The sequence below is a fragment of the Microcaecilia unicolor genome, chromosome 6, assembly GCF_901765095.1.
Source record: "Microcaecilia unicolor chromosome 6, aMicUni1.1, whole genome shotgun sequence".
In the NCBI taxonomy this organism is placed as follows: domain Eukaryota; kingdom Metazoa; phylum Chordata; class Amphibia; order Gymnophiona; family Siphonopidae; genus Microcaecilia; species Microcaecilia unicolor.
The window spans coordinates 173,288,517-173,313,532 of record NC_044036.1 but is presented as its reverse complement, the minus strand read 5'-3'; the positions used below and the strand labels follow the sequence as shown (position 1 = coordinate 173,313,532).

At 42.1% G+C, this 25,016-nt stretch overlaps 1 protein-coding gene across 2 annotated transcripts in view; it reads left to right on the top strand.

The window, feature by feature from the left end:
• Window positions 1-8,079: 8,079 nt before the first annotated feature.
• The window catches only part of IPPK (inositol-pentakisphosphate 2-kinase), a 121,867-nt gene continuing 104,930 nt past the window's right edge, over window positions 8,080-25,016 (top strand). The window contains exons 1-2 of one of the 2 annotated variants that reach the window (XM_030207118.1): window positions 8,080-8,150; window positions 8,404-8,507. In XM_030207118.1, the coding sequence (XP_030062978.1) occupies window positions 8,427-8,507 (81 nt within the window). In that variant the 5' untranslated portion in view covers window positions 8,080-8,150; window positions 8,404-8,426. Of the gene's footprint in view, window positions 8,231-8,403; window positions 8,508-25,016 lie in introns of both variants that reach the window. The other variant, XM_030207116.1, reaches the window with a different exon arrangement.

Sequence of the window (25,016 nt, the reverse complement as noted above, 5' to 3'; positions counted from 1 at the left end):
CCCCGGAGAAATTCAACTTGGGCCTCATGGAGCAAAGAATGGAGAACTCGGTCTAGTCTATTAGCCTGTATGTTTGCCAGTAATTTAGTTTCAAATTGGAATTGGTTGGCAGGACTGGGAGTACTGGGTCTTTTCCCAGTTTGGGCAAGACTACTATTAGAGCAAAGTTTATATCTCCTAGTACCAAACAATCATATATAGCAGTGAGATGGAAGAATGTTGTATTTCAGAAGTTTATAAAATTTAGCCCTGAACCTGTTGGAATCTGGGGCCTTCAGAAGGGGACTGCTTTATTGTCCAAGCTACCTCCTCTTACTTCACTGGAGAATTTAAGAATTTCTTGTCTGTTGGGAGTCAATCTAAGAAGTTCTAAATTTTCCAAGTATGTACTGCCCTGCAGTCCATTTTTGATAGGTTGGTCATATAAACCTGCATAATATTCCTTGAAAATGTTACATATATCCCTATCAGCATGTTTAACTCTTCCTGCTATATCCTTAAGTCCTACTTTTCTCCTAGGGCCATCATGGGAAACTGGAAGACTGGGCATTTAAATGGTAGATGTAATTTAATGTGGACAAATACAAGGTGATGCACATTGGAAAGAATAATCCGAATCATAGTTACCTGATGCTAGGGGTCCACCTTGGGGGTCAGCACTCAAGACAAAGATCTAGGTGTCATTGTGGATAATACGCTGAAATCTTCTGCTCAGTGTGCAGCGGTGGCCAAAAAAGCAAACAGGATGCTAGGAATTATTAGGAAAGGGATGGTGAATAAGACCAAAAATTCTATAATGCCTTTGTATCACTCCATGGTGCGACTGCACCTTGAGTACTGCATTTGTCAACATTAAACTTCATCTGCCATTTGGATACCCAGTCTTCCAATTTCCTAAGGTCTTCCTGCAATACTTCACAGTCCGCACATGTTTTAACAACTTTGAATAGTTATGTATCATCAGCAAATTTAATCACTTCACTTGTCATTCCGATTTCTATATCATTTACAAATCTGTTAAATAGCACTAATCCAAGAATAGATCCCTGCAACACTCCACCCTCCTCCATTGAGAGAAATGACCATTTAACCCAACACTCTGTTTTCTGTCCAATAACCAATTCCTAATCCACACTAGAACCTTGCCTCCTATCCCATGACTTTAATTTTCTCAGGAGTCTCTCATGAGGAACTTTATTAAAAGCTTTCTGAAAATCTAGATACACTACATCAACCGGCTCACCTTTATCCACATGTTTGTTCACGTCTTCAAAGAAATGAAGCAATTTGGTGAGGCAAGACTTCCCTCTGCTGAACCCATGCTGACTCTGTCCCATTAAACCATGTTTGTCTACATGTTCTGTAATTTTATTCTTTATAATAGTTTCCACTATTTTGTCTGGCACTGACGTCAGGCTTACTGGTCTCTAAATTCCCGGATCACCCCTAGAACTCTTTTTAAAAATCGGCATCACATTGGCCACCCTCCAGTCTTCAAGTACTACAGATCATCTTAACAACAGGTTACATATTACTAACAGCAGATTAGCAATTTCATGCTTGAGTTCTTTGAGTACCTTTGGATGTATGCCATCTAGTCCAGGTGATTTACTACTCTTTAATTTGTCAATTTGGCTCAGTACATCTTCCAGGTTCACTGAGATTTCTTTCAGTTCCTCCGCATCATCACCCTTGAAAACCATTTGTGGTACAGGCAGATCTCTTATATCTTCTTCCATAAAGACTGAAGCAAAGAATTAATTCAGGTTCTTTACTATGAGCTTGTTCTCCCTGAGTGCCTCTTTTGCTCCTTCGTGATATAACGGTCCCACGGGTTCCCTCGCAGGCTTCTGATGTTACTGTGAGTATTAGCCTCTGTGGCAAGTTTTTCTTCATTCCACCTACGGGGGTAATAATCAGAGGATTCATATCTACTTGGCCACTTTCAGGATACTACTGACTGGTGTGATAGCTGTTTCTTGAATCCAGGAGTCTTCTGGAATTCTGTACATGAAGTCTGCCTTCTCAAGTACAGATGGTATAAAGAAAGGGGCCTCTCACATTCTTATCTTTTCCTCCTTTAGAATTAGCTGGATACATACTGTCACAACCTTCTCTGGGAGAATGAGAAACTGGAGGATATCCAGCATGAATGCTCTGGAATTATTCTTCTTCAAAGGAAATGGAATGGCTTCCACTATGCCTTTGATTAACTTGGCAAATGAGACGTCCTACCTCCACTTAAGGCTTTTTCCTTTCCAAAGCAGAAAAAGGATCAGAAGAGAGTCCTATTGACTTCTCCTGATCAGAGCAGTCCTGGTTCCATAATCATACCACCAGGAAAGTTCAAATTTTGACCGAGAATAAGGTAGCAGGGTGGTCTTGAGTCTGATTCAGACTAACAGTCAATGTTTCAGTGAGGGGGCTTCTGGACTTTTGGGGTCCAATCTTCAAGGCCACTTTGGGCCTTGGAGCTTCCTCTCCCCATGCACCAAAGATCAACATCTGTGTAGTTGGAACTGAGAAGAACATCGCTTCAGGCCCCCTGTATTAAAGTCATGCCATTATAGAAGGTGCTACAGGGAAGGGCAACAGGGAAGAAACTTGAAAAGGAAACAGGGAGGACAGTACTAATTGAAACTAAGAAACCCAAGTCTTGATTGCTTAAGTCTTCACACACTGTCATAACAAACCCAAGTTCATAACTAGACCCACCCTGTAACCTAGTGATTCCCAAACCTGGTCCTGGAGGCACCCCAGCCAGTCAGATTTTCAGGATATCCATAATGAATATTCATGAGAGATTTGCTTGCAGTGGAGGCAGTGCATGCAAATTTCTCCTACAAATATTAATTGTGGATATCCTGAAATGCTAACTGGTTGGGTGTCTCCAGGACCAGGCATGGGAACCACTGCTGTAACCAATAACAGGTGGGCTGATTTGACTACTCCTGAATGAAGAATCAAGCCAATTCTATTCTATAAAGTGAATCAGAAGCAAAAGCCTAAACACACCAAATACAGAACTGCCAAAAGAACTCCTGAACTACTTTAGCCTGAGCTACAGACAAGAGGAAGGCTATAATAAAAATTAGTTTACAAATTGCTAGTCAGGAAACAGGGTGAATTTAAGTCAAATCCACCCTGATTTCTACCACTGCATAGACATAATTTTCTTCTTATGCATACAAAGAATTTAAATGGGAGAAGTTCTGAAATGTATAAGGACTAATGTCACTGTTATTGCTTCAATTCTTGCTGTTATTCATTCAGTCATAAACATAGCAGAGCACTTACTCTGACCTGGGAACAAAGAATCTATAACAAGATGTTCTCGTTCTATTTGATTTTATTAAAGGGTCACTGAACAGTCACCTTATCTTAGCAGTTGGGAAAGGCCCCTAGATAAGGAAACATTTTATAACTTCCCGCTATTGCTTCAATAACTTCACACTATTATTGCTACCTTGGGTTATAACAATTTTGGATCCATGGCACATGGCATTCCATTCAACTCCTGCTGATTGTGGATCAAGGCTGAACAAGCTTTGTAAAATGCATCTCAGCATCACAGTAATGGCTGCCCTCACTGAATTAAAAAGAGAGATAAAAAGCTAAAGGAAAATGATACATGGGCATCTTCGAAACAAAGTGCCTATAGCTGAACTGTAGGAATTATGATACAGTTTTAGGGAAGAAACTCTCTTCAGCTGTGCAAGGCTACCTAACCAAAATGGCTACGGTTGTTGAAGGCAAAATAATCTATGACTTCTTAAAATTGACTTCAACATCAGATTTGGCTTGTCAAAAGTCCTTCTGTAATAATGAATGGAATTTTATAAAGAAGAGTGGTAAACATAATGACAAAGAGACCAGTCCCGAGGCTGGTTTTATTCCATCTCTTTATGAACAAACCTAATAAACACCTGATGAAAGGTGCCCTTTCAGTGCAAAAGGACCGATACTCCAGGACAAATGAAAATAAAGGAATACATATTTAGGAGTGGTTAAGAGCTAAAAATGTTCAATGGACAAAGTACAATGATTGGGTTGACAAGATGCCCTGCTTGTAATGCTTGCACACCGGCATCTGGGTGATCTGAGGTGGAATGTAAGATCCAGCTTCTTCTCCTTGAGTTGACAGGGGCTTGGGTCAAGATGTAGACCATTTTCAAAACCCACACAGGCTATTAGCCCAGGTACTCTACAGAAGTGACAAACACAAGGAGAATTCAAGGATCACAAATGCATTGCTGCAAAGGTTATTGTGGTCTGCCTGTTTTCTTATGAAAGATAGTTGATGTAATGCCTGGACTATAGAAAGAGAAGAGTGAGGCAAATAACAATATGCAAAAAAATAACCTTCAGAAGCTGCCAGAGAAGGCTCCAAAGTAGAGAGCTGCATGGGAATGGGGCTAGCAGGAATCCCGCGGGGACAGACCTAGGTCTGCGAGGATCCCATGGAGGTGGACCCGAACCCTGCAGGGATCCTGCAGGGATGGATCCAAGCTCTGCGGGGATCCTGCAGAAGCATAGGCAAGTTGAATGACGTCTCCCCTCTAGCCCTGGATGCCCTCCCCAAGCGTACATGTTTGTTTGTTTTTTTAATGTGTATTTAAATTTTTTTTTTTTAATTTAGCAGAGTATGGAAGAAAATGCATTTACATTATGTTTACCAGTATTTATAGAATCTGACTTTCTTGGAGGGTGGGTTAAGGTGACTGTATAGCGAGGTGCGATGCAGTGCAATGATACAACGGGGCGGGGGCTGGGAATGGAGTAGATTATTTATTTATTTATTTGTTACATTTGTATCCCACATTTTCCCACCTTTTTGCAGGCTCAGTGTGGCTTACATATTACCATTAACGGCGTTAGCCGATTCCGGTCTGAACAAATACATGGTATGAATGAATACTTGTGGCAGGGATGGGTTAGATTTCTGTCCCCGTGCAACTCACTACTCCAAAGCCTTGGGTTCCAACTAAGCTAGTAGTTCAAAAGCAGGAGGACACCATTAGACAAAACAGCATGCAAGAACCATGTATCAAACATACAGAAAGCTAGCAGAATAGTAAATGGTAGAATATTAAGTAATCAATTAGCAAGCAACCTAAATTAAGCATTCCTTGGAGATGAAGAAAATAAAGGAAATACATTGTAGAGATTGATATTATCTATATGAATTTAGCTCATGCCTTTTCACTAGTAGTTCAAGTACATTCAGGTACAGTAGGTATTTCCTTGTCTCCAGTGGTTTGACAATCTAAGTTTGTACCTGAGACAATGAAGGGTGAAGTGATTTGTCCAAGATCACAAGGAGCAGTTGTGGGACTGGGGGTGAGAAATGCACATAAAACAGTGCTAGAATTAAACAAGGAAAGGTACAGAGGATCCGTAGCACTGGAAAAAAAACAAGAAGCAAGTACAATCTGTCTTACATATAGGTAAAGAAAATGGAAATTAGACGGTTTTAGAGGACTTTATCTTCCATCAATTTTTCTACTTCTTTGAGTTCTTTGATGCACATGGTATACCATACAATCATGAACCTTTTCTGATTGTTGTTTAAAACAGTTCCTCTTGAAGTTGTGGTCACAGTTACTGAAGTGGGAGAATTCAAGTCACTGTGCAGTGACACCTAGTGGCAAGATTTAAGCCTTATAATTTTCTGGAACCCTACAGAGCTCAAGACCTTGGTTTGTTGATCTGACTGGGCTGGACAAATTGGAATAGGATATAAAATAGAAGAAAATATATCCACATAATTGTAATTAAAGCTGATAGTATTAGACCATAGTCTCAGTTCCAACAGAACTGGAAGCACACAGAACCAAGAGGAACCTGCAGGCCTCCTCCTTCCCCCTCCCCCATAAAAAAACAAACAAACAACAACAACCTTCTCTTGATAGGCAAACTTAACTTTGTGTTATTTGATTTCATTGAACGATGACTGCACTGTAGGAATTCAGGACTGGGCAAAGATTATAGCATGCATTCCATCTCTCAGAAGGTACAGAATATTAAAACTTTCAGCAAAAGACATGCTATTTTTAAAGCATGCAAGTTGACACAGTCTTTTTTGCTCCTATTTTTCTAATTTGAATCTATCTCTTAGGAACCATGTCTCCTGCCTCTTCTCCTTGTTTCTACGTTACACTGGGATGTCTGTGAACTACTATGAGAAAAGGGAAACACATACCAAAATGGTTGGACTAGCAGAAATTTGAAATGCATGACCAATGGTGCCAATCAGAGCTTCAGCCTTAGGAGAGAAAAACAGACATTGCAGACCTATTCTCAGTTCCCAGTTAGCATTAGATGTTTTTCTAAAACTGTTCTTACAGCAATTCCTTTACTATCAACCTTTGATTAACAGAAACATTTAATTACTGCAGTTTAAATAATCTGTGTAAAAAGATGCCAAAAATTAGTTTGCACTGAATAAATGTGTAATTTGAAAAATATTGAAATGTGGCTTTAGATATAATAAAAAGATGATAGTTAAAAAGGAAGCTTCATCTGGGAGAATAAGAAAAATCTGCATAAGTTTCACCTGTGATCCATAGAGCAACTGTGTGATCCAACAGATGCATGTGTCACAGAAATGCATATATGCAGAAGCATTCTGTTTCATAAGTACATACAATACATGACTCTATTCTCCCCCTATCAATTAAAATGTTATTGTTAGGTGTAGATCTCGTTTAAGATTTCTGTCTGTTGTAAATCTAAATGCTCCTAGTACTGTTTTGCGATTCGTTTTATTGCTGACATTTATTTTTCTTAATTTTCTCTCCTGGTCTTCCTCCTAGTATGGGCTTGATGGATGCTATTTTGAGATATTTTTTTATTATATATAGTTTCATTTGTAATAGTTTGTATCTTTAGCATTTTCTGTACAAGTGTATACTGTAATATGTAAATTGCATTTAAAAATAAAAGAAATCCTTGTCCACCTCTGACTGCGTTGGCATCTGTGGCAGGTATTCATACATGTTCATCACTTCTACAAGAGCTTGGTAGGTGAGAGGCTGGCGCAAGTGCAGCATACACTTCCATGGGAACCCTGCAGGAACTGCTTCCAATCCCATGGGATCCCTACAGAACTGCTTCTGTCCCCATGAACCCTGTGCAAGGAAGGGGAAATGGACACTACCCTATCTTCAACTCCCTCCCATCCACTCTCTTCCAGCCCTGGATGTCCTCCCCACACATACCTTGCATCACCCTGGTGCAGGAAAAGTCCCCACATTTCTTGCTGTGGCCAGTTGTTTAAAATGGCCACCAAGAGGAGGGTTAAGTGACTTGCCCAAGATCACAAGGACAAGGAGCAGCAGTGGGATTTGAACTGGCCACCTCTGTATTTCAAGACAGATGCTCTAACCACTAGGCCACTCCTGGGCACATTTAAAGCATCTGAATGAAGGAAGCCTCTATCTCATTAATATACCTGTGGAATAGTAGTAATTAAAAAAAAAAAGAGCAAGTGCATTTTCATAAAATACCACTGCTGCATTCCACAAAAGAAAAAGGGGGAAGTTCCCACATGCCATCTTTTTTCTTTTGATGTAGTCAAAGAGAAAAAAAGATGTTAAATGCTCCCAGTTTTAACCTAATTAATGTTTTTTTAAAGTGTACTCTTAAATAGTAAGTCTGATTGTTAAGACATGATGTCTGTTTGAAAACATCTCTGCACGAATACAGGGAGTGCCTATAGCCAGCTCCTCCAAATGACTCAATGATTTAAAATGTAGAACAAACTAGTACTCTAACCGATGAAACCAATATTTCCCCTGTGTACGTCCGTATGCTGCACAAGCTAGCATGTTTGAAAATATGAGATTAAATAAAAATGCTTCTAACAATAAAGAACGACAACGAGGACGCAGCATCTCACAGGGTTTTTTTTTTTGTTTGATTGACGGCTGCGCGGGGAAGAGGAAACAAAGGCTAACCTAAGTGGCTTCAACTTTTTGACGTCATCCCGGATTTGCTTTAACCTCCTTAGCCTCAACTAGTCACAAACCGTACTATTACTATGTCGTAATAGATAGCGGCTTATATCTTTCAGGACATGCCGCGCTCTTCTCTGACGCAACTTCCTGTTTCCGGCAAGGCGGGACGTAGAGGGAGAGTAGTAATGTGATGTGTGTAATAAATAGTGTGTGTCATAGGGGACGGGGCACCGGAGAAGGAAAGGTGTGGGATTGTTAGTGAGTGACCTCAGGTAGGATTTTGATCGGGGATGAGGGTGTTTGAGGGAGTGGTGCCGTGTTGCGGACGAGGGTGAGAGTGGAAGATAAAGGAAGAGATGTTAGGTCATGCGGAGGGGAGGGGTGCAAGAGAGTGTGAGTATAGTGGAAATGCGTGTGATTTGGTATCTTTGCTTTCGCATTTTAGGTGATAGGAATCGGCGAGGGGATATGGAAGTAGAAGAGATGGATGAGAATACGTGGAAGTACCATGGAGAAGGGAATAAAAGCCTGGTGGTTTCTCACGTTCAGGTGAGGGTTTTTTTTCTTTCTTTTCTTTTTCCCGTTGATGAGGCAGTTGGCTGGTGCCTGACTTTAGGCTTGGGTGGACGCTGGCCAGTCTAGCTGCACATATGGTGCGTGTGTGTCTCCTGCTGTTCCAAGTCACTTACACGCTATTGATATGTTGTTGCTCCTTCTGGGTTGATTTTTCCCTCCACCTTTTGTCTCTTTGTCTAAAGATATCTTATTGTTGCGAACACTCTGTATATCAAGGAAAGGAAATATTTTTGGATAAAAATATGTCTCTGATATTTTTCTCTATACTGAACTGCAAGTTAGTAACTTACTTTATCTGGGGTTGGTAGGTTATCGGATGACAGTAACAATAGGATTTTATTATCACTGTGGAATTGTGTTTTTTTGGTTGTTGCCTTTAAACTTGGCCTTATTTACTCAGACTACAGTCACAATCTTTAAAGGTTAAAGTTTTCTTTGAGGACATGCAGGCATAATATTCTCACATGTGGGCGAAGTCATCCATGGAACCCCGTGTGGTTAAAACTATGAGACGGTGCCTTCCTACCCATCTCAAGTGCGGGACCAGCAGTCTTATCATTTTCATTGGAACAGAGATGTTGCTTTTTAATTTTTTTTTTAATCTGTCAGCGTGTTGAACTTTTTCCTTTTAGTGCCTTCCCCTTTCTGGGATTTTTTTTTCATATTATTTTTTTCTGTATTAATTACTTTAACTTACTTATTTTTAAATTATTTTTGCCTGGGAAGCATCAAACATTTTCAAGTGCTTGAGCTTCCCGGACCATAGACTCATTTGATCTTGCATTGGCTGTTTTTTTCCTCCAAGTCAGCAAAGGTGCTGAGTGGCTTTAAGAAGTGTACTCAGTGTAATAGGACTATTTCAGGCACTGAGCTCCATAACTGGTATGTTCAGTGCTTGGGTCCAGAGCACCAGGGACATACTGTTTAGCCTCTGCCTGCACATGCAAGCGAGGACCTCTTAAAGCCTGCAGCATGAAAAACTTTTTGGTTCTGCATAGATATCCACATTGCATATAGCAGGGGATTTGGCACTGGCATTCAACATGGAACCTACATTGGTGTTGGCATTGACATCTGGTGCTCTGATGCAACATCAAGATAGTCCGACGTTGAACTCAGGACCGTGTAAGGACTCTGTTTTTTTTTTGTTGGTGTTGTGTGCTCAAGGGACCTGCAAGGTAAATAACCTAAGAAGCATCTCCATTGTTCTCCCTCCAGGCACTCCAGCACCTCTTCTGCATGGGCATCCTTGGTGCACAGGAACTGTTCATGCTGCAGTGACTGTTTTCTGTCTCTCCAACTAATTTCTCATCGAGAGCCCTCAAGGTTGTCAGTCTCGTATGCCTGTATAGGCTATAACTTGGACATTCACACCACTTTCTCAGCCAGTACCAACGCCTACTCTGCTGGAGAAAATCCAGGCTATGCTTATGGAGGAGAGCTTAGGACTACTGCATTCGCAGTCTGTAGAGGCTTACAGAGTGCTTGCGCCAGCCTTATCCCAACCCGTCAATACATCATAGAGACTGTCACGGGAGAGGTTATAGGTACTGTTTTGTAGGACAAAAAAATCACTCTGATTAGCAATTCTCTGGACTTGTATGGCTAAGGATATGACCAGTACCTAGGTGGCCGCCTGGTTCTTGCAAAGCTGTCCACCAATGAAAGGAATAATGGCAAAATGGGAATATATAAAAATATGGCAAAGCAAAATTATATATATATATATATATATATATATATATATATATATATATATATATATAGGAATACACAACTAAAATATATCCTGAGAAGAGATTAGCAAATTAGCTGCCATAGTAAAGATCAAAGCTAACTAAACCCTGAACCATAGAAGGCTATTAGCACATTTCACTTCAGAGTTGATAATAAACCAGTTTCTGTTCATCCCTTGATAAGATTCATGAAAGGTTTGTTTCATACCAAACCTCCTATCGGACTACCGCCTATGGTTTGGGATCTCAACGTCGTCCTTGCAGCTCTCATGAAACCTCCTTTTTGATCCACTTCATTCCTGTTCTCTGATGTTCCTAACATATAAGGTAGTATTCTTGATAGTTCTTCTGCCAGAAGAGTAAGCGAACTTCAAGCCCTGGTGATGGTCCCTCCTTACACCAGGTTCTACCATGATAGGGTTGTTTTCTGAACCCACCCCAAATTCCTCCTTCAAGTGGTATCAGAGTTCCACCTCTATCATTCCTTTGTACTTCCTGTCTTCTTCCCTAAGCTACGCTCTCATCCTGGAGAAGCAGCACTGCATACCTTAGACTGCAAGCGCTCTCTAGTGTAATTATCTGGAGTGTACTAATCCTTAAAGGAAGTCCTCCTAGCTTTTTGTATCCTTCGATCCTAACAGATTAGAGATTCCCATTACTAAACATAGTCAGCCAGCCAAAGATATTGTATCTCCTACATTTATAAGCAGGCTGGCCTAATCCTTCATGGTCAGGTCACTGCTCACAGTGTAAGAGCCCATTTCCGCTCTGCCTCCATAGAAGGAGGGTGGTTCATTGTGTAACAGTATTGGTTTCTGCTCTCTTGGCTTTTCTTTCTGTTGTAGTTCCTTTCCTTTCTATTATTGATACTAGAACATTGTAAACCGCTCTGATAGTTTTTTCTGTTGAGTGGTATATTAATTGTGCAATAAACTTGAAGAAATTTACAAGGTGGCTATGTAGTTCTGTCCACACCTTCACGACTCACCACTGTCTGGAACAGCATTCTAGGCAAGATAGCCAGTTTGGACAAGCAGTCCTACAGAATCTTTTTACTACTTAAAAGTCAACTTCGCCCTCCGGTTCCTTTTTCCCCTCAGGCTCACTAACTACTTAGTTGCCAAAAATTAATTTGTTGTGAGCCTTGATAACTAGTGAGTCCCTCCCATATGTGAGAATATTATGCCTGCTTGTCCTTTGAAAAAGCCAAGATACTTGCCTGTAGCAGGTGTTTTCCAAGGACAGCAGGCATATATTCTCACATTCCTCCTGCCTCCCCTTGGAGTTGTCTTCATAGCTTTAGTACTGTACTGCTGATCCCACGCTTGACGTTGGGCAGGAAGGCACCTGCACTTGCGTGATGGGGACACTGCCTCAAAGTTTTAAAGGGACAGTGCACTATGGAAGTGTCCGCACTGGGCTCATGGATGATGTTGCCCACAAGTGAGAATATATGCCTCCTGTCCTCTGAAAACACTTGCTACAGGTAGGTATTATTCTAACCAAGATAGAAAAAGCTAAAATAATTTCATGCTTGTTTTTAGTTTTATCATAGTTTTTGTCTGTATTCAGGGCTGGCATATTTAGGGGTTCTTTTAATAAGCTGCATTAGCTGTTTATAGCACAGTTTAGTGTGTTGTAACAGCTTATTTGTTTATTCTTTCAACCTTGCTATACTGCTTTAACTAACTTGCAGGCCAAGGTGGTTTACAATTTTTCAATAACAAATTATAGAAATGAGAGAGGAAGTACAAAAAAAAAAAAGTAACCATTTATTCACACAGTCACTCAAAACAGTCTGGGGAAAACAGGGAGTGACAATGCAGAATAAATTGAGTCCAGGCAAGCTGGGGGAGGGGAGAAGCAAGGCATTGGAAACCAGTGGTCTACAGTAAAACACATCTAAGATAGATTATAAGCTTGATGAAAAAGTCAGGACTTTTCAGAAGGTTTAAACTTTTTAAAAGGTAGTTCCAGAAGAACAGGGATACAAAGTAGATGGCGCAATGTCTAGTAGATTCAAATACAGCTTTTTTGGGGTCAGAGAGAATAAGGTGGTAGTCATTTATTGAATGAAGCAAATGTGCCGGAGAATATGGAATAGTAAAATTGACCAGGTATTGTGGGTGCCAGTCCTGAAATGTTTGAATGTTAAAAGTTTATGAACAATTCTCTGCTCGATAGGGATGCTCTTGAAGTAAAGGGGAAACTTGATCATATTTACTACCGTGACTTTCCATGTTTTGTAAAGATTGAAGTTGTTACAGGTTATTGTGAGAAGAACCTAAATAACTATATTACAGTAATCAAGTCCAGTAATTAACAATGAGGGAATGAATAGTATTGTGATCAAAATATCTCCTGATCAGCTGTAATTGCCTAAGGCAGTGGTTCCCAAACCTAGTCCTGGAGGCACCCCAGCCAGGCGGGTTTTCAAACCTGACTGGCTGGGGTGCCTCCAGGACTAGGCTTGAGAACCACTGGCCTAAGGATTGAAAATCCCAATTTACATAGTTTGGATACTTTTCTCCTCAAGTAAGCTGGGAATGTAGAATAATACCTATGTACTGGAAGCTTGTGTTAAGTTAGCATGTCTTTGAAGTAAAAATATGAACTGAGCATGCATGAAAGTGCCGGCATGGGTGGCTGAAGCATGCCATTGGCTTCTCAGGTAGCATGGGGCTCGGGCAGTGGACCGCTTCAGCTGGTAGGGTTTTGGAATCCCCGCCAGACATTCCATTGGTGCCGCAATTTTGAAGGGGTGTCTTGAAATATGCTGTGGTTCCACTGTGAGTTCAGGAACTGCTGGATTAGGCTAAAACAGGAGCTGGATGTAACCTGTACACATTTTGTTTTCTTTAAATTTGTATTATGCAGCCACTAGGGACACTTATACACCAAGTTCTCTCTTAAAAAAAAAAAAAAAAAAAAAAAAAAAAAACCCAAACAAAATAAAACCAGTTGTGACCCATGATTTGACACTGGTGGAATACGATTAAATATACTAAAAAATGTTTTTATAATAGTCTTCAGTATACAGTGTAGTGCATTCCCAAGTGCAAATTCTATAAGAGCAATGATGTACTGACTGTAGTCTAGCCTGCTCTAGCACATACTTCCACTGCTGGGCTGAAACATCCCAGCACCTAACCAGTAACCTCACAGTAAGCTCAAGTGTCACAAATGTGAGAACATAAGCCCATCACATCTCTAATCAAAATATAAAATCTAATAATTCAACTCTTGTCTGTGTTGTGTCTTGGGGTTGTGAGCCCTTGGTTTGTAGTAAGGACCTACGATAGACAGAATCCCCACAGGCAGGGAGCATAGGCGGTTGTGGGCAAACCCCAGGCAGAGTGGCAACAAGGAGGCCCAAACACACACAGGATGCAAGGCTTGACCTGGTACCCAATCACGCAAGATGTAAGGCTGGAAAGAATACACTCGCACAGGCCGCAAGGCCGAACTGAAACCCATGTATACAAGAAGTAAGAAGGAAACTGGAATTCAAACACAAGCAGCAAGATGCTGCACTGGAACCGACACTTACAAGATAGGCAACACAAGGCTGGAACCCACTCACACAAGCAGCGGACAGCTGCACAGGAACCAACAAAAAGCAGGAAGGCTGCAGGAACACACTGAAATCACACAAAGCATCTCGGGACCCAAAGGAACAAGCAGCGATTAGGGTGGCATTGATATGAGAGCGTCTGGTTTCCAGTAAGCCAGGGTTAAGTGCCCCGCATTCGTGTCAGCGTCTCACATCACTGCGGGGCGCCTGATGCCTGGACGAGACGGCCCTGCAGTGCCTCCTGGTAAGACTTCTCCTGTCCATGCGATGCTGGAGCTCCAATGATGTGGCCCCACAGTGCCTTCTGGAAAGACTCCTCCTACTGGTGTGACGCTGGATCTGAACAGCTGCAAGGGAAACAAGGCTGAAAGCCACTCACACAAGCAACGGGCAGCTGTACAGGAACCCACAGAAAGCAGGAAGGCTGCAGGAACACACTGAAGTCACACAAAGCATCTCTGGACCCAAAGGAGCAAGCAACTACTAGGGCGGCTTCGACCCTAGAGCATTTGACTTCCGATAAGTTTGGATTAAATGCCTGCTCTCCTGTTAGCGTCTGACGCCACTGTGGGGGCGCCCGATGCCTGGATGAAATGGCCCCGCGATGCTTCCTACCCATGCAACGCTGGAGTGCTTGAGTCATGGTAGGATGATCTGCTCAAAATTTCACTATTCCATTCAGCTCAAATTGTTGGGGCTGGACGACGTGCCCCTTTGTTACTTCCTCAGGAGCCAGCACTCTGCATGTCGGCCCAAAGTTCCTAGAACCTGCTAGTCTAAAGCATGAAGTAATTTGGTGTTGGAGAATACCAATAATATTTCAGTGTAAAATCTATTGGTGCTATATCAGACACAAGAAAAAGAAAAAAAAGATGCTCCTTTTCCTCATTTACTCTTGCGTGTCTCCAGATGGTTTCGTTTTTGTACATACATGACAGTAATGAACCTCACTCCTAAGCCAAGGTTTGTGGCGTATTCTCAGTCTCGCATAGTTACTGCTAATGCTCACTGTAGTACTTATCACGCTAAAGAAATCTTCCTTCTGGAGATCATAAGCTGAAGATAATGTAAAAGATCTACCTGTATCAGAAAGGTATTCAAGGGTGACAGTGCGGAGGAATGAGATCTAGGTGTCATCATAGACAATAAGCTGAAATCTTCTGTCCAGTGTGTGGTGGCGGCCAAAAAATCAAACAGGATGCTCAGATTTATTAGAAAAGGGATGGAAAATAAGACAAAGAATATTATAATGCCTCTGTATTAGAGAATGACATGGGAACGGGGACAAACTTTATCCTCATGCCATTCTCTAAAAGCTTGTGTCTAGTCTTGAACAGGTTGTTCCAGTTAGATGGAACATCATCTATTAAATGCTAGTATCAATATGTAAAACCCTAACACATCTTAGACAACTGGCAACTAAATTCAATGATAGAAGCTGCTTTTGGATTTAAATGAAGCACTGTTAAATGACATCATATATGTCTCTACTCTTTATCAGTCTATAGTGCAACTGCCAAGGTGAAGGAACCAGGACCACTACGAATGTAGGAAGACAACCAAGGGAGTATAGACAAACAATGCTTCCAGAAAACTCGATGGCATTGAAAGATATCAAGCAGAGGGTTTATTCATCAACAAACACTAATTGACTCGAGAGAGAACCGTTTTTTGGGGCTGAAACGTGCCTGCTTTTAGGAGTCCAAAAAAATACATTCAATGTTACAATTAAAATATGAATATGTTATGAAACATTAAATATATAAAAATAAAAACTTTTAGAATAAATTTTGAGATTACAAATGTTGACCAGAACCCCCCCCCCATAAAATTCTTAACTCGTAAAAAAACAGTGTTATAGGACAATTGCTTAACACACATACACAAAAATAGGAGGTAAATATAAAAGACTGAAACATAACATGGTAGGGGATTTGCGTTACAAGACGTATGAGGAGAGACTTGTTGACCTGAACATGTATACACTGGAGGAAAGGAGAAATGGGTGATATGGTACAGACGTTCAAATATTTGAAAGGTATTAATTCGCAAACCTTTTCCGGAGATGGGAAGGCGGTAGAACTAGAGGACATGAAATGAGATTGAAGGGGGGCAGACTCAAGAAAAATGTCAGGAAGTATTTTTTCATGGAGAGAGTGGTGGATGCTTGGAATGCCCTCCTGCGGGAGGTGGTGGAGATGAAAATGGTAACCGAATTCAAACATGCGTGGGATAGACATAAAGGAATCCTGCTCAGAAGGAAGAGATCCCCAGAAGCTTAGCCGAGATTGGGTGGCAGAGCCGGTGGGGGGAGGCGGGGCTAGTGCTGGGCAGACTTCTACGGTCTGTGCCCTGACAATGGCAGATACAAATCAAGGTAAGGTATACACAAAAAGTAGCACACGTGAATTTATCTTGTTGGGCAGACGGGATGGACCGTGCAGGTCCTTTTCTGCCGTCATCTACTATGTTACTATGTATATAACTTAAGAATAATTAACATGAGAAGTCTCTTTTGTACAGTAGATGCAATGGTGAACAAATATTCAATACTAGTAAAAAAGGCCCGTTTCTGGAACGAATGAAACGGGCGCTAGCAAGGTTTTCCTGGGAGTGTGTATGTTTGAGAGAGAGAGAGCCAGAGTGAATGTGCGGGTATGTGACAGAGTGAGACTGTCTGTGTGACAGTGTGTGTGTGAGAATGAGAGTGTGTGACAGGGCCCCCTCCCCTGTTCCTAATGCCCCTCACCCCGTTCCCTCCCCTCCTTTTCCTCCTCCTTCCCACACTTTGGGATCCTTAAGGCTTTCAAAAGTCTATGTACCCCCGTGGCCCTAACACCCAGTATCCGGATACCCCACCGCTTTCTTCCTCACCCCTCCCCCAAGATGTAATACTTTCATGTCCTTCATTTTTTAAAAAAACTGTCCTATCTACCCTGTGTCCAAATGCCCGGCATTCAGATTGTGTTCCTCTCCGTAAATTTTCATTTCTTTCATTCATTCAGAACTTGCCCCCCCACTGAACACTTTTGGTTCCTTCAGTCTTTTAAAACTCTCCTATGTACCCTGTGTGCTAATGGCCAGCATAGAATTGTTTTCCTGTGCCAAATTTGCATGTCTTTCAGTCATTCACAACTCCCCCCCCCCCTTCTCCAGTTTAACACTTTCGTTTCCTTCAGTCTTTTAAAACTCTCCTATCTACCCTGTGTCCTAATGGCCAGCATTCAGATTGTTTTCCTTTCCCAAATGTTCTTGTCTTTCAGTCGTTCAGAACTCCCCCCCCCCCCCCCCCCATTTAACACGTTCAGTTCCTTCAGTCTTTTAAAACTCTCCTATCAACCCTGTGTCCTAATGGCCAGCACTCAGATTGTTTTGCTTTGCCAAATTGTCTGTCACTGATGTCACTGAGGTCAGTGCGTGCCTGCCTAGCAGACCACTTCCGGCAGGCACGGTCCCAAGCACATCCTGTTGGAGGTGAGAATTATTATATAGGACAAATGTCACAAATCACTAATAATGCATAGAGATCTAGTAAACTCTAATTGCAAGTGATAACATACAGTTTGGTCTCAAGGGGGCAAAAAAGGAAGAAGCAATGTCAACAATAATAAAATGATGAACATATTACTATTTAAAGAAAAGTACATATTTGTAGTATGTTGTGTGCATTTGAAATAGATATCACTATGCAAAGCTTCTGAGAAATGGAGAAGCGAAACGTTCAAAAAGACAAGTAAAAAAAAGGGGGCAGATTAAAAAGAGAGAACTCGGGGGGGGGGGTGGGGAGAAGAGCAAAGTTTGGGGTCAATATATGGTAGTGATATGAAACTGAGGGTGAAAAAAATACCTGTAGAAATGGTGAAAAAAAAATGTGTGGTCGTCATATCTCAAAAAATACATAGAATTAGAAATTGTTCAAAGAAGGGTGACCAAAATGGTAAAGGAGATGGAACTCCTTTCATGAGAAAAGGCTAAAGAGGTTAGGGTTCTTAAGCTTGGAAAAAAGACTGCTGAGAGGGGATATTATAGAGGTTTACAAATCCCAAGTGTTGTAGAATGGGTAAAAGTGAATTTGGGGGGGGGGGGGGGGGGGGGGTATTTTTTTATTTGTACCCCGCGCTTTTCCACTCATGGCAGGCTCAGTGCGGCTTAGGTACTTGTACCTGGGGCAATGGAGGGTTAAGTGACTTGCCCAGAGTCACAAGGAGCTGCTTGTGCCTGCAGTGGGAATCGAACCCAGTTCCCCAGGACCAAAGTCCACCACTCTAACCACTAGGCCACTCCTCCAGTTACATGGTAATACTTTTAAAATGAGTAGGAGGAAATATTTTTTCACTCAAAGAAGTGGCTAGAGGATGTGGTTTCAACGATTAGCATATCTAGGTTTTAAAAAGGTTTGGAAGACATGGAGGAAAAGTCATTAGTTTGCTGTTGAGAGAAAAATAGCAGAAGCCACTGCTTGTCCTGGGATCAGTAGTATGGAATCTTGTTACTATTTGGGATTCTGCCAGGTACTTGTGATCTGGATTGGCTACTATTGGAAACAGGATACTAGGCTAGATGGACCACTGGATTAACCTAGGATGGTGGTTATTTTTGTTCTTATGTTGTATAAGTAACACTTCCAGGTGTGCTTGGAAATTCCTTTTAATCAAGCCTGTGGCACCTAACGTGGGTAACTATTTCAGTATCTTTCTGCCACCTTTTCTTGGTCTGACTGCATTTCTTGATACAAGCGTAAAGGGTCATGGATTTGATATACTTCCTTTCTGTGGTACAACCAAAGCAGTTTACATGTATTATATGTAACCAATTGGGATTGACACTTCTATGCTCAGTGCTGTTATGGTGTGTGTGTGTGTGTGTTTCTTTTCTCTTTTACCACTGTATCTGGTTTCCTTGCATCCAGGTTTTTATTGGACAGAATGGGGATGTCCCAGGTGATCATAAACTCATCATTATCCAAAATTTTCTTGTGGTCCAGATCCCAGTGCTTTTATGATACAGCAATGTTGTAATGTTTACAAAGTTTCCAGTGGATGAGACATACCACCTTATTGTCTTTCTATACAGAAAATTTTCTGTCATCAGAACTTTTCAGCCACTTAAGAGATGTCATACATCTTTTGTATTGCTTTTTTATGCTTGCTATGAGCCATCTCCTCTGTAGCCCACTGTCCTGGGCTGCAACTATCAAATCGCTCTCATCCTTGGGTTTCAATTCACCTCTCTCTTTAAGCGTTCATAGGAGAAATGCCATGGCTAATTTTAGAATGAAGAGTTGATGGAAGTCAGTATACTACTTGCCAATCATGTGGACATACACAGAGAGTTCCTATCTTATTTACTTTAAATTTTGTCTCTCTTAACAAAAGAGGCAGATACATATTTTTAAACAAAAAATGAGAAATTTAAAATACTTGCTAGCTTTTTCACAGGCTGCCAATAATCATTTGACCTTAAAAGAATGCTTTCTGGAAAATAGTCAAAAATTTAGAGGCTGAAAAAAATTCCTTATTAAGCATTAGATGATTAAATTCCTGAGTGTTTGATATTGAACTACATCTGTGAAACCACCTGATTTGCACATTTATTTCAACTACTAAAACCTGTCTCGGGACCTCAACTTGAATTGTATATGTTCATGCATCTTATTAAGAATGGAAAACCTTTGTTCTGTCCATGAAGATGGTAACCTTTCTTTATGTGGCTTGTGGTTGAGGTTGTTTTGAAATTCTTCAAAGTGATGAGAATTACTGAGTCATCCCAATTTCTGGCACCCAGTATTGCTTTTACTTAAGCTTGGAGTGCCAATTCCTAGCCTATTAATAAAAAAAAAAAAAACTGTTACTTACATTGGGTTAGTATGTTTTTAGCAACAGAGCTTTATAATTAACAAAGCTTATGGCTATATTGTCAGCCCTTCATTTAATAATGTATGTTGTATTACAATACCAGGGATGTAGAATACCTTCCCTTCCCTTTAGAACGGAAAACATTCAAAGAATATTAACTGTTTTTGCTGTCTTTTAAAGACCTAGTATTTTGAAGGCTGTTTGGATAGATGAAGGCAACTGGCTGAGGTTCAGTTTCCAGGAGCAATGTACTGTGTGCTACTGATTGTTTGACTTGCTTTATTTTTACGCCATCTGTTTTATGTTTGAATTTTATGATTATTTGATTATGGCTATGGGGTCCTTTTACAAAAGTATGGGAAAAAGTGGCCTTAGCATACCTTTCCCCACACGATAAGGTCATTTCTTCCCATAGCCAAAAAATGGCGGATTTTCCAACTTTAATGTCTTTGTGTTGATGTTGCCATTATCACATGACCACTAAAGTTTAGTGCATGAGTCCTTATCACCTAATCACTAGCACACGGCAGTGCCGACAAGCTGATTAGTGCTGAAACGCCAGCTCTTCACCCCCAGGCATACCCCCTCCATGAAAAAAATAAAACTATTTTAATGCATAGCATACGCACGTAGAGCGCAAAATTACCAGAGGACACCGCAGCATGTCCTGCAGTAAGCTTTTTTAAGCTGTTGTAAGCACGCATTAAGCTGTGGTTAACGCAGCTTAGTAAAAGGACCCCTATGATTTCCCCCCCCCCCCCCAATTAAAATTTGTATTAATTTTTATGAAACTTGCTCCAGTGTTAACAAACAATATATCCTTTTCACAATATTCAGTCTTAATTTATAGACCTTCCCCTCGTCCCCCCTCAAACTGTAAATCTTGCAGATATATGTCACTGCCTGATTTTGGTTAAAACTGAAACCTCAAGTTGGGTTGTGTGAATTTTAACCAGCGAGGGCCACTGGGGATTGTCAGAGCTTGCAGTCTGCACCCCTCTGCTAAACTCACAATATGGAAACCAGAATGTAATGATTTAAATAATTATGATCAAAGGACATGACTCTCAAGCTGCGAGAATTCAAGTTGAAACTGTTTATTAGAACCAAAGGATTGTGGGCATGTTTTAGGGCCAAAACCAAAATTGTCAGCAGCTACTTTGTTTAAACAGGAAATCTTTATCTTACAGGTTGGGGGAGGGGGGGGGGGAAGACACTCGAGGGAGCACAGAAGGAGGGGTAATTCCTGTTTGAGGGAGATGGAGAGCGGGGCACAAATTTTCAACTTCTACAGAAAACACATGGTAGTTTCCAGAACCAAAACCTGGCAGAGAGAGGATTTTGGGCAGGTTTTGGTGCCAAAATTGAAATTGTCAGCTTCTACTTTGTATAAGCAGGAAATCCTACCCTTATCTGTGCCTGGTGCCAGTGCTAATTCCAAAGGTCTCTCTTCCTGTGCAAGTTCTCTCAATACTTTCTGCTTTAAGAAATGTCTTTTCTATTATGTAGCTTCCCACTGTTTCAGAACCTGTGGGATAGTTGTGCCCATCAACCAGCAGGTGCAGATGGAGAACTGAAAACTGAGCTGAGACATAGATCTCTTGACTTCCAGTCCAACTAGTATTTTCTATCTCCAGTAGGTGGATGGACACACTTTTCAGCCTCTGGTTCTGAGTGATTTGCTCCTGGTCCAGTTGGTCAGCTGGTTTCCAGTTGAGCTTTGCAGGTGGCTTGAGTCTGCAGAGTCGTACACTGAGGTCTTCAAATCCCTATCTGTGGTGCCCTCCAAATTCTTCCATCCCTTCACCTCTCCCCTGTTTGCTGTAGAGTGTTCCTTTTCCAGCACAACAAGAGGAAAGAGGTTTACTGGGGTGAGACTTGTGGAGACTGTGTAAGTTTGGGGGTAGCAGCTGGCAGTGGTAATTCCAACTCAAAATCGCTTGGAACGCTGCAGGTTCTACTTGGTGCTGGGGAGGGATCCCTGACTCAGTGCTCGGGGACTGCATTGTGCTGCACTGGTGACAGTCTGGGTGAATGGCCACTCCCTTGGAGGCAATTGTGGTGTTCTGGCCAGGGCCACCAGGAGACTGAGCCGGGCCTAGGGCAAGGCTGCCCCCAGCCTCCCCCCCCCCAAAGGATTGCTGCCGCCTCCCAATCGCCACTGCTGCTGTTGCCTCCCTCTCCTGCTCCCAGGCCACCGGCGCCGCAGTCCCCAGTCTCCACCTACTTTCCCTTAGCTCCCTTCTGTCTGCCATTCGATCCCCTTCATTTAAAAAAAAAAAAAATCTCAAAATTGGCAGCACAGCGTCTTCTGTGTGAAAGCAGCAGATCGCCTTGGGCGTGCCTTTCCTCACTGTGGCCTGCCCTTGTGGAAATAGGAAGTTACATCAAAGGAGGGTAGGACACAGTGAGGGAAGGCCTGCCCGAGGTGATCTGCTGCTGTGCTGCAGATTTTGAAATTTTTTTTTTTTTTTTTAAATGAAGGGGGTCGAATGGCATACAGAAGGGAGCTGAGAGAAGGTAGGTGGAGACTGGGGACTGTGGCGCCGGCGGCCTGGGAGCAGGAGAGGGCGAGAGACCCCGGCGCCGGGCCCTCCTTGGAGTCTCGGGCCCAGGGAATTTTGTCCCCCCCCCCCCCCCCTGCTCCCCCCTCTCGGCGGCCCTGGTTCTGGCAAATACAATGCTAGGTGTTTTTAGGAAAGGAATGAAAAATAAAAATGAGGATGTTATATAATGCCTTTGTATCACCCCTTGGTGCAACTGCACCTTGAATACTATATGCAATTCTGGTCAACGCATCTCAAAAAAGATATAGTGAATTAGAAAAGGTACAGAGAACGGTGATGAAAAATGGGATGGGACGACTTACCTGTGAGGAAAGACTGAAATGGCTTGGGCTTTTCAGCTTGGAGAAAAGACGGCTGAGGGGAGATATGGTAGAGGTCTATAAAATACTGAATGGAGTGGAACGTGTGGACGTGAATCGCTTGTTTACGCTTTCCAAAAATACTAGGACTAGGGAGCATACAATGAAGCTACACAGTAGTAAATTTAAAACAAATCAGAGAAAATATTTCTTCACTCAACATAAGAACATAAGCACCGTCATACTGGGAAAAGACCAATGGTTCATGAAGCCCAGCCACCTGTCTCCGACAGCGCCCAATCCAGGCTTCAAGAACCCGGCAACCCCCCACCCCCCCCCCCAAAAAAAAAAATAATTTACTAATGTTCAATGGACTTTTCCCTCAGGAATCTGTCCAAACCCCCTTTAAACTCCGTAAGGCCAGCTGCTGTCACTATATTTTCCGGCAACGAGTTCCAGAGTCCAACTACACGCTGAGTAAAGAAAAACTTTCCCTGTTTGCTTTAAATCTATCATATTCTAGCATCATCTTGTCCCCTGGTTCTATTGTTGTTTGAAAGTGTAAACAAACGCTTCACATCTGTCCGCTCTACTCCGCTCATTATCTTGTAGACTTCTATCGTATCACCCCTCAACCCGCCTTTTCTCCAAGCTGAAGAGCCCTAACCTTCTCAGTTTTTCCTCATTGGGAAGTCATTCCATACCTTTTATCATTTTCGTTGCCCTTCTCCAATTCCTTTATATCTTTTTTTTTTTTTTTTTTTTTTTTTTGAGATGCGGCGACCAGACTTGGACACACTATTCGAGGTGCGGTCGCACCATGGAGCGATACAATGGCATTATAACATCCTCATGTTTGTTTTCCATCCCATTCCTAATAATACCTAACATTCTGTGTGCATTCTTAGCCGCCGCAGCACACTGAGCAGAAGTTTTTAACGTCTTATCCACGATGACTCCCAGATCCCTTTCTAGGTCTGTGACTCCTAACGCGGAACCTTGCATGACATAGCTGTAATTTGGGTTCCTCTTACCCACATGCATCACTTTGCACTTGTCAACATTGAACTTCATCTGCCACTTGGACGCCCAATCCCCCAGTCTCGTGAGGGCCTCCTGTAATATTTCACACTCCTGCGACTTGACGACCCTGAATAATTTAGTGTCATCTGCGAATTTAATTACCTCACTAGTTACTCCCATCTCTAGGTCATTTATAAATATGTTAAAAAGCAGCGGTCCCAGCACAGACCCCTGTGGGATCCCACTAACTACCCTTCTCCGTTGCAATTAAACTCTGGAATTCATTGCCAGAGAATATGGTAAAAGCAGTTAGCTTAGTGGGGTTTGGATAGCTTCCTAAAAGAAAAGTCCATAAGCCATTATTAAAATGGACTTGGGAAAATCCACTTCTTATTTTTGGGATAAGCAACATAAAAAGTATTGTACTGTTTGGGGATCTTGCCAGGTACTTGTGACCTGGATTGGCCACTGTTGGAAACAGGATATTGGGCTTGGTGGACTTTCGGAATGTTCTAGTATGGCAACATTTCTGTACTTATATATTTGGGACCCTCCGGCCGGAGTTGGGTCTTGCAGTGTATTCAAGCCAGGAATTCTGTGGGATGCAGAGGAAATGGTTGGCAGCAGCATGTCTTTGAATATGGCGTAGCATCTGACTATGCCAGGATCTTAGAGTTCTCCGGCAGGGCCGGCGCACAGTTTGATGTAGAAGAGTGCTGGAATGGGTGCCATGGGCCGAGTGGCAGAGAGGGACAGTCTGTTGGATCATACGCAGAGCACAGCTACAATTTTGCTGCCTCAGGGCCTGATAGAGCATTCAGCTGCATCCGGATATTTGTTGTCCTCACAATTTGTATTGCTCTTACATCAGGCCTATATACTGAAGCAGGGACAGAGTTGCTGCAAGGTGCTCCTGTTTTTCACATCACTGCCTCTCCAGCTGCTAATGATCTTGTAGAGACCTCCAGGAGTGGGCAGTGGGCTGATGAGTCGCAGAGATAGACTCATCTGCTTCTCCCTCCTTATCCGATGTGGCCTTGGTCTATTCAGAGGAGCTGTTAGAGGAGGGAGAGCTCCCCCCTGAGGAGAAGGATGAGCCAAAAGCACCGAAGTGGTTTTCATAAAGAGGAGCTCAGTACCCTTATTTTTCATTGAGAAGCCTTCTGTTTTGGCGTCAGGAGTTCTATTTTGTTGATCATGAAGGGGCTTAGAGGTCTTTCTTAGGCCTTTCCAACATTTAGGACCTGATTATAGCAGAACGTGTCTCACCAGATGCGGAGCTGAAAGTGAGAAGAGCCATGGCTCATCTCTACCCGTTAGTTCCAGAAGAAGAAGAAAAAATTGCAGCTTTCCAGAGTGGACTCCCTTGTTACGGCAGTGACAAAAGACGACCACCTTGCTGGTGGAAGGGTCATTGCCCTAAGAGAG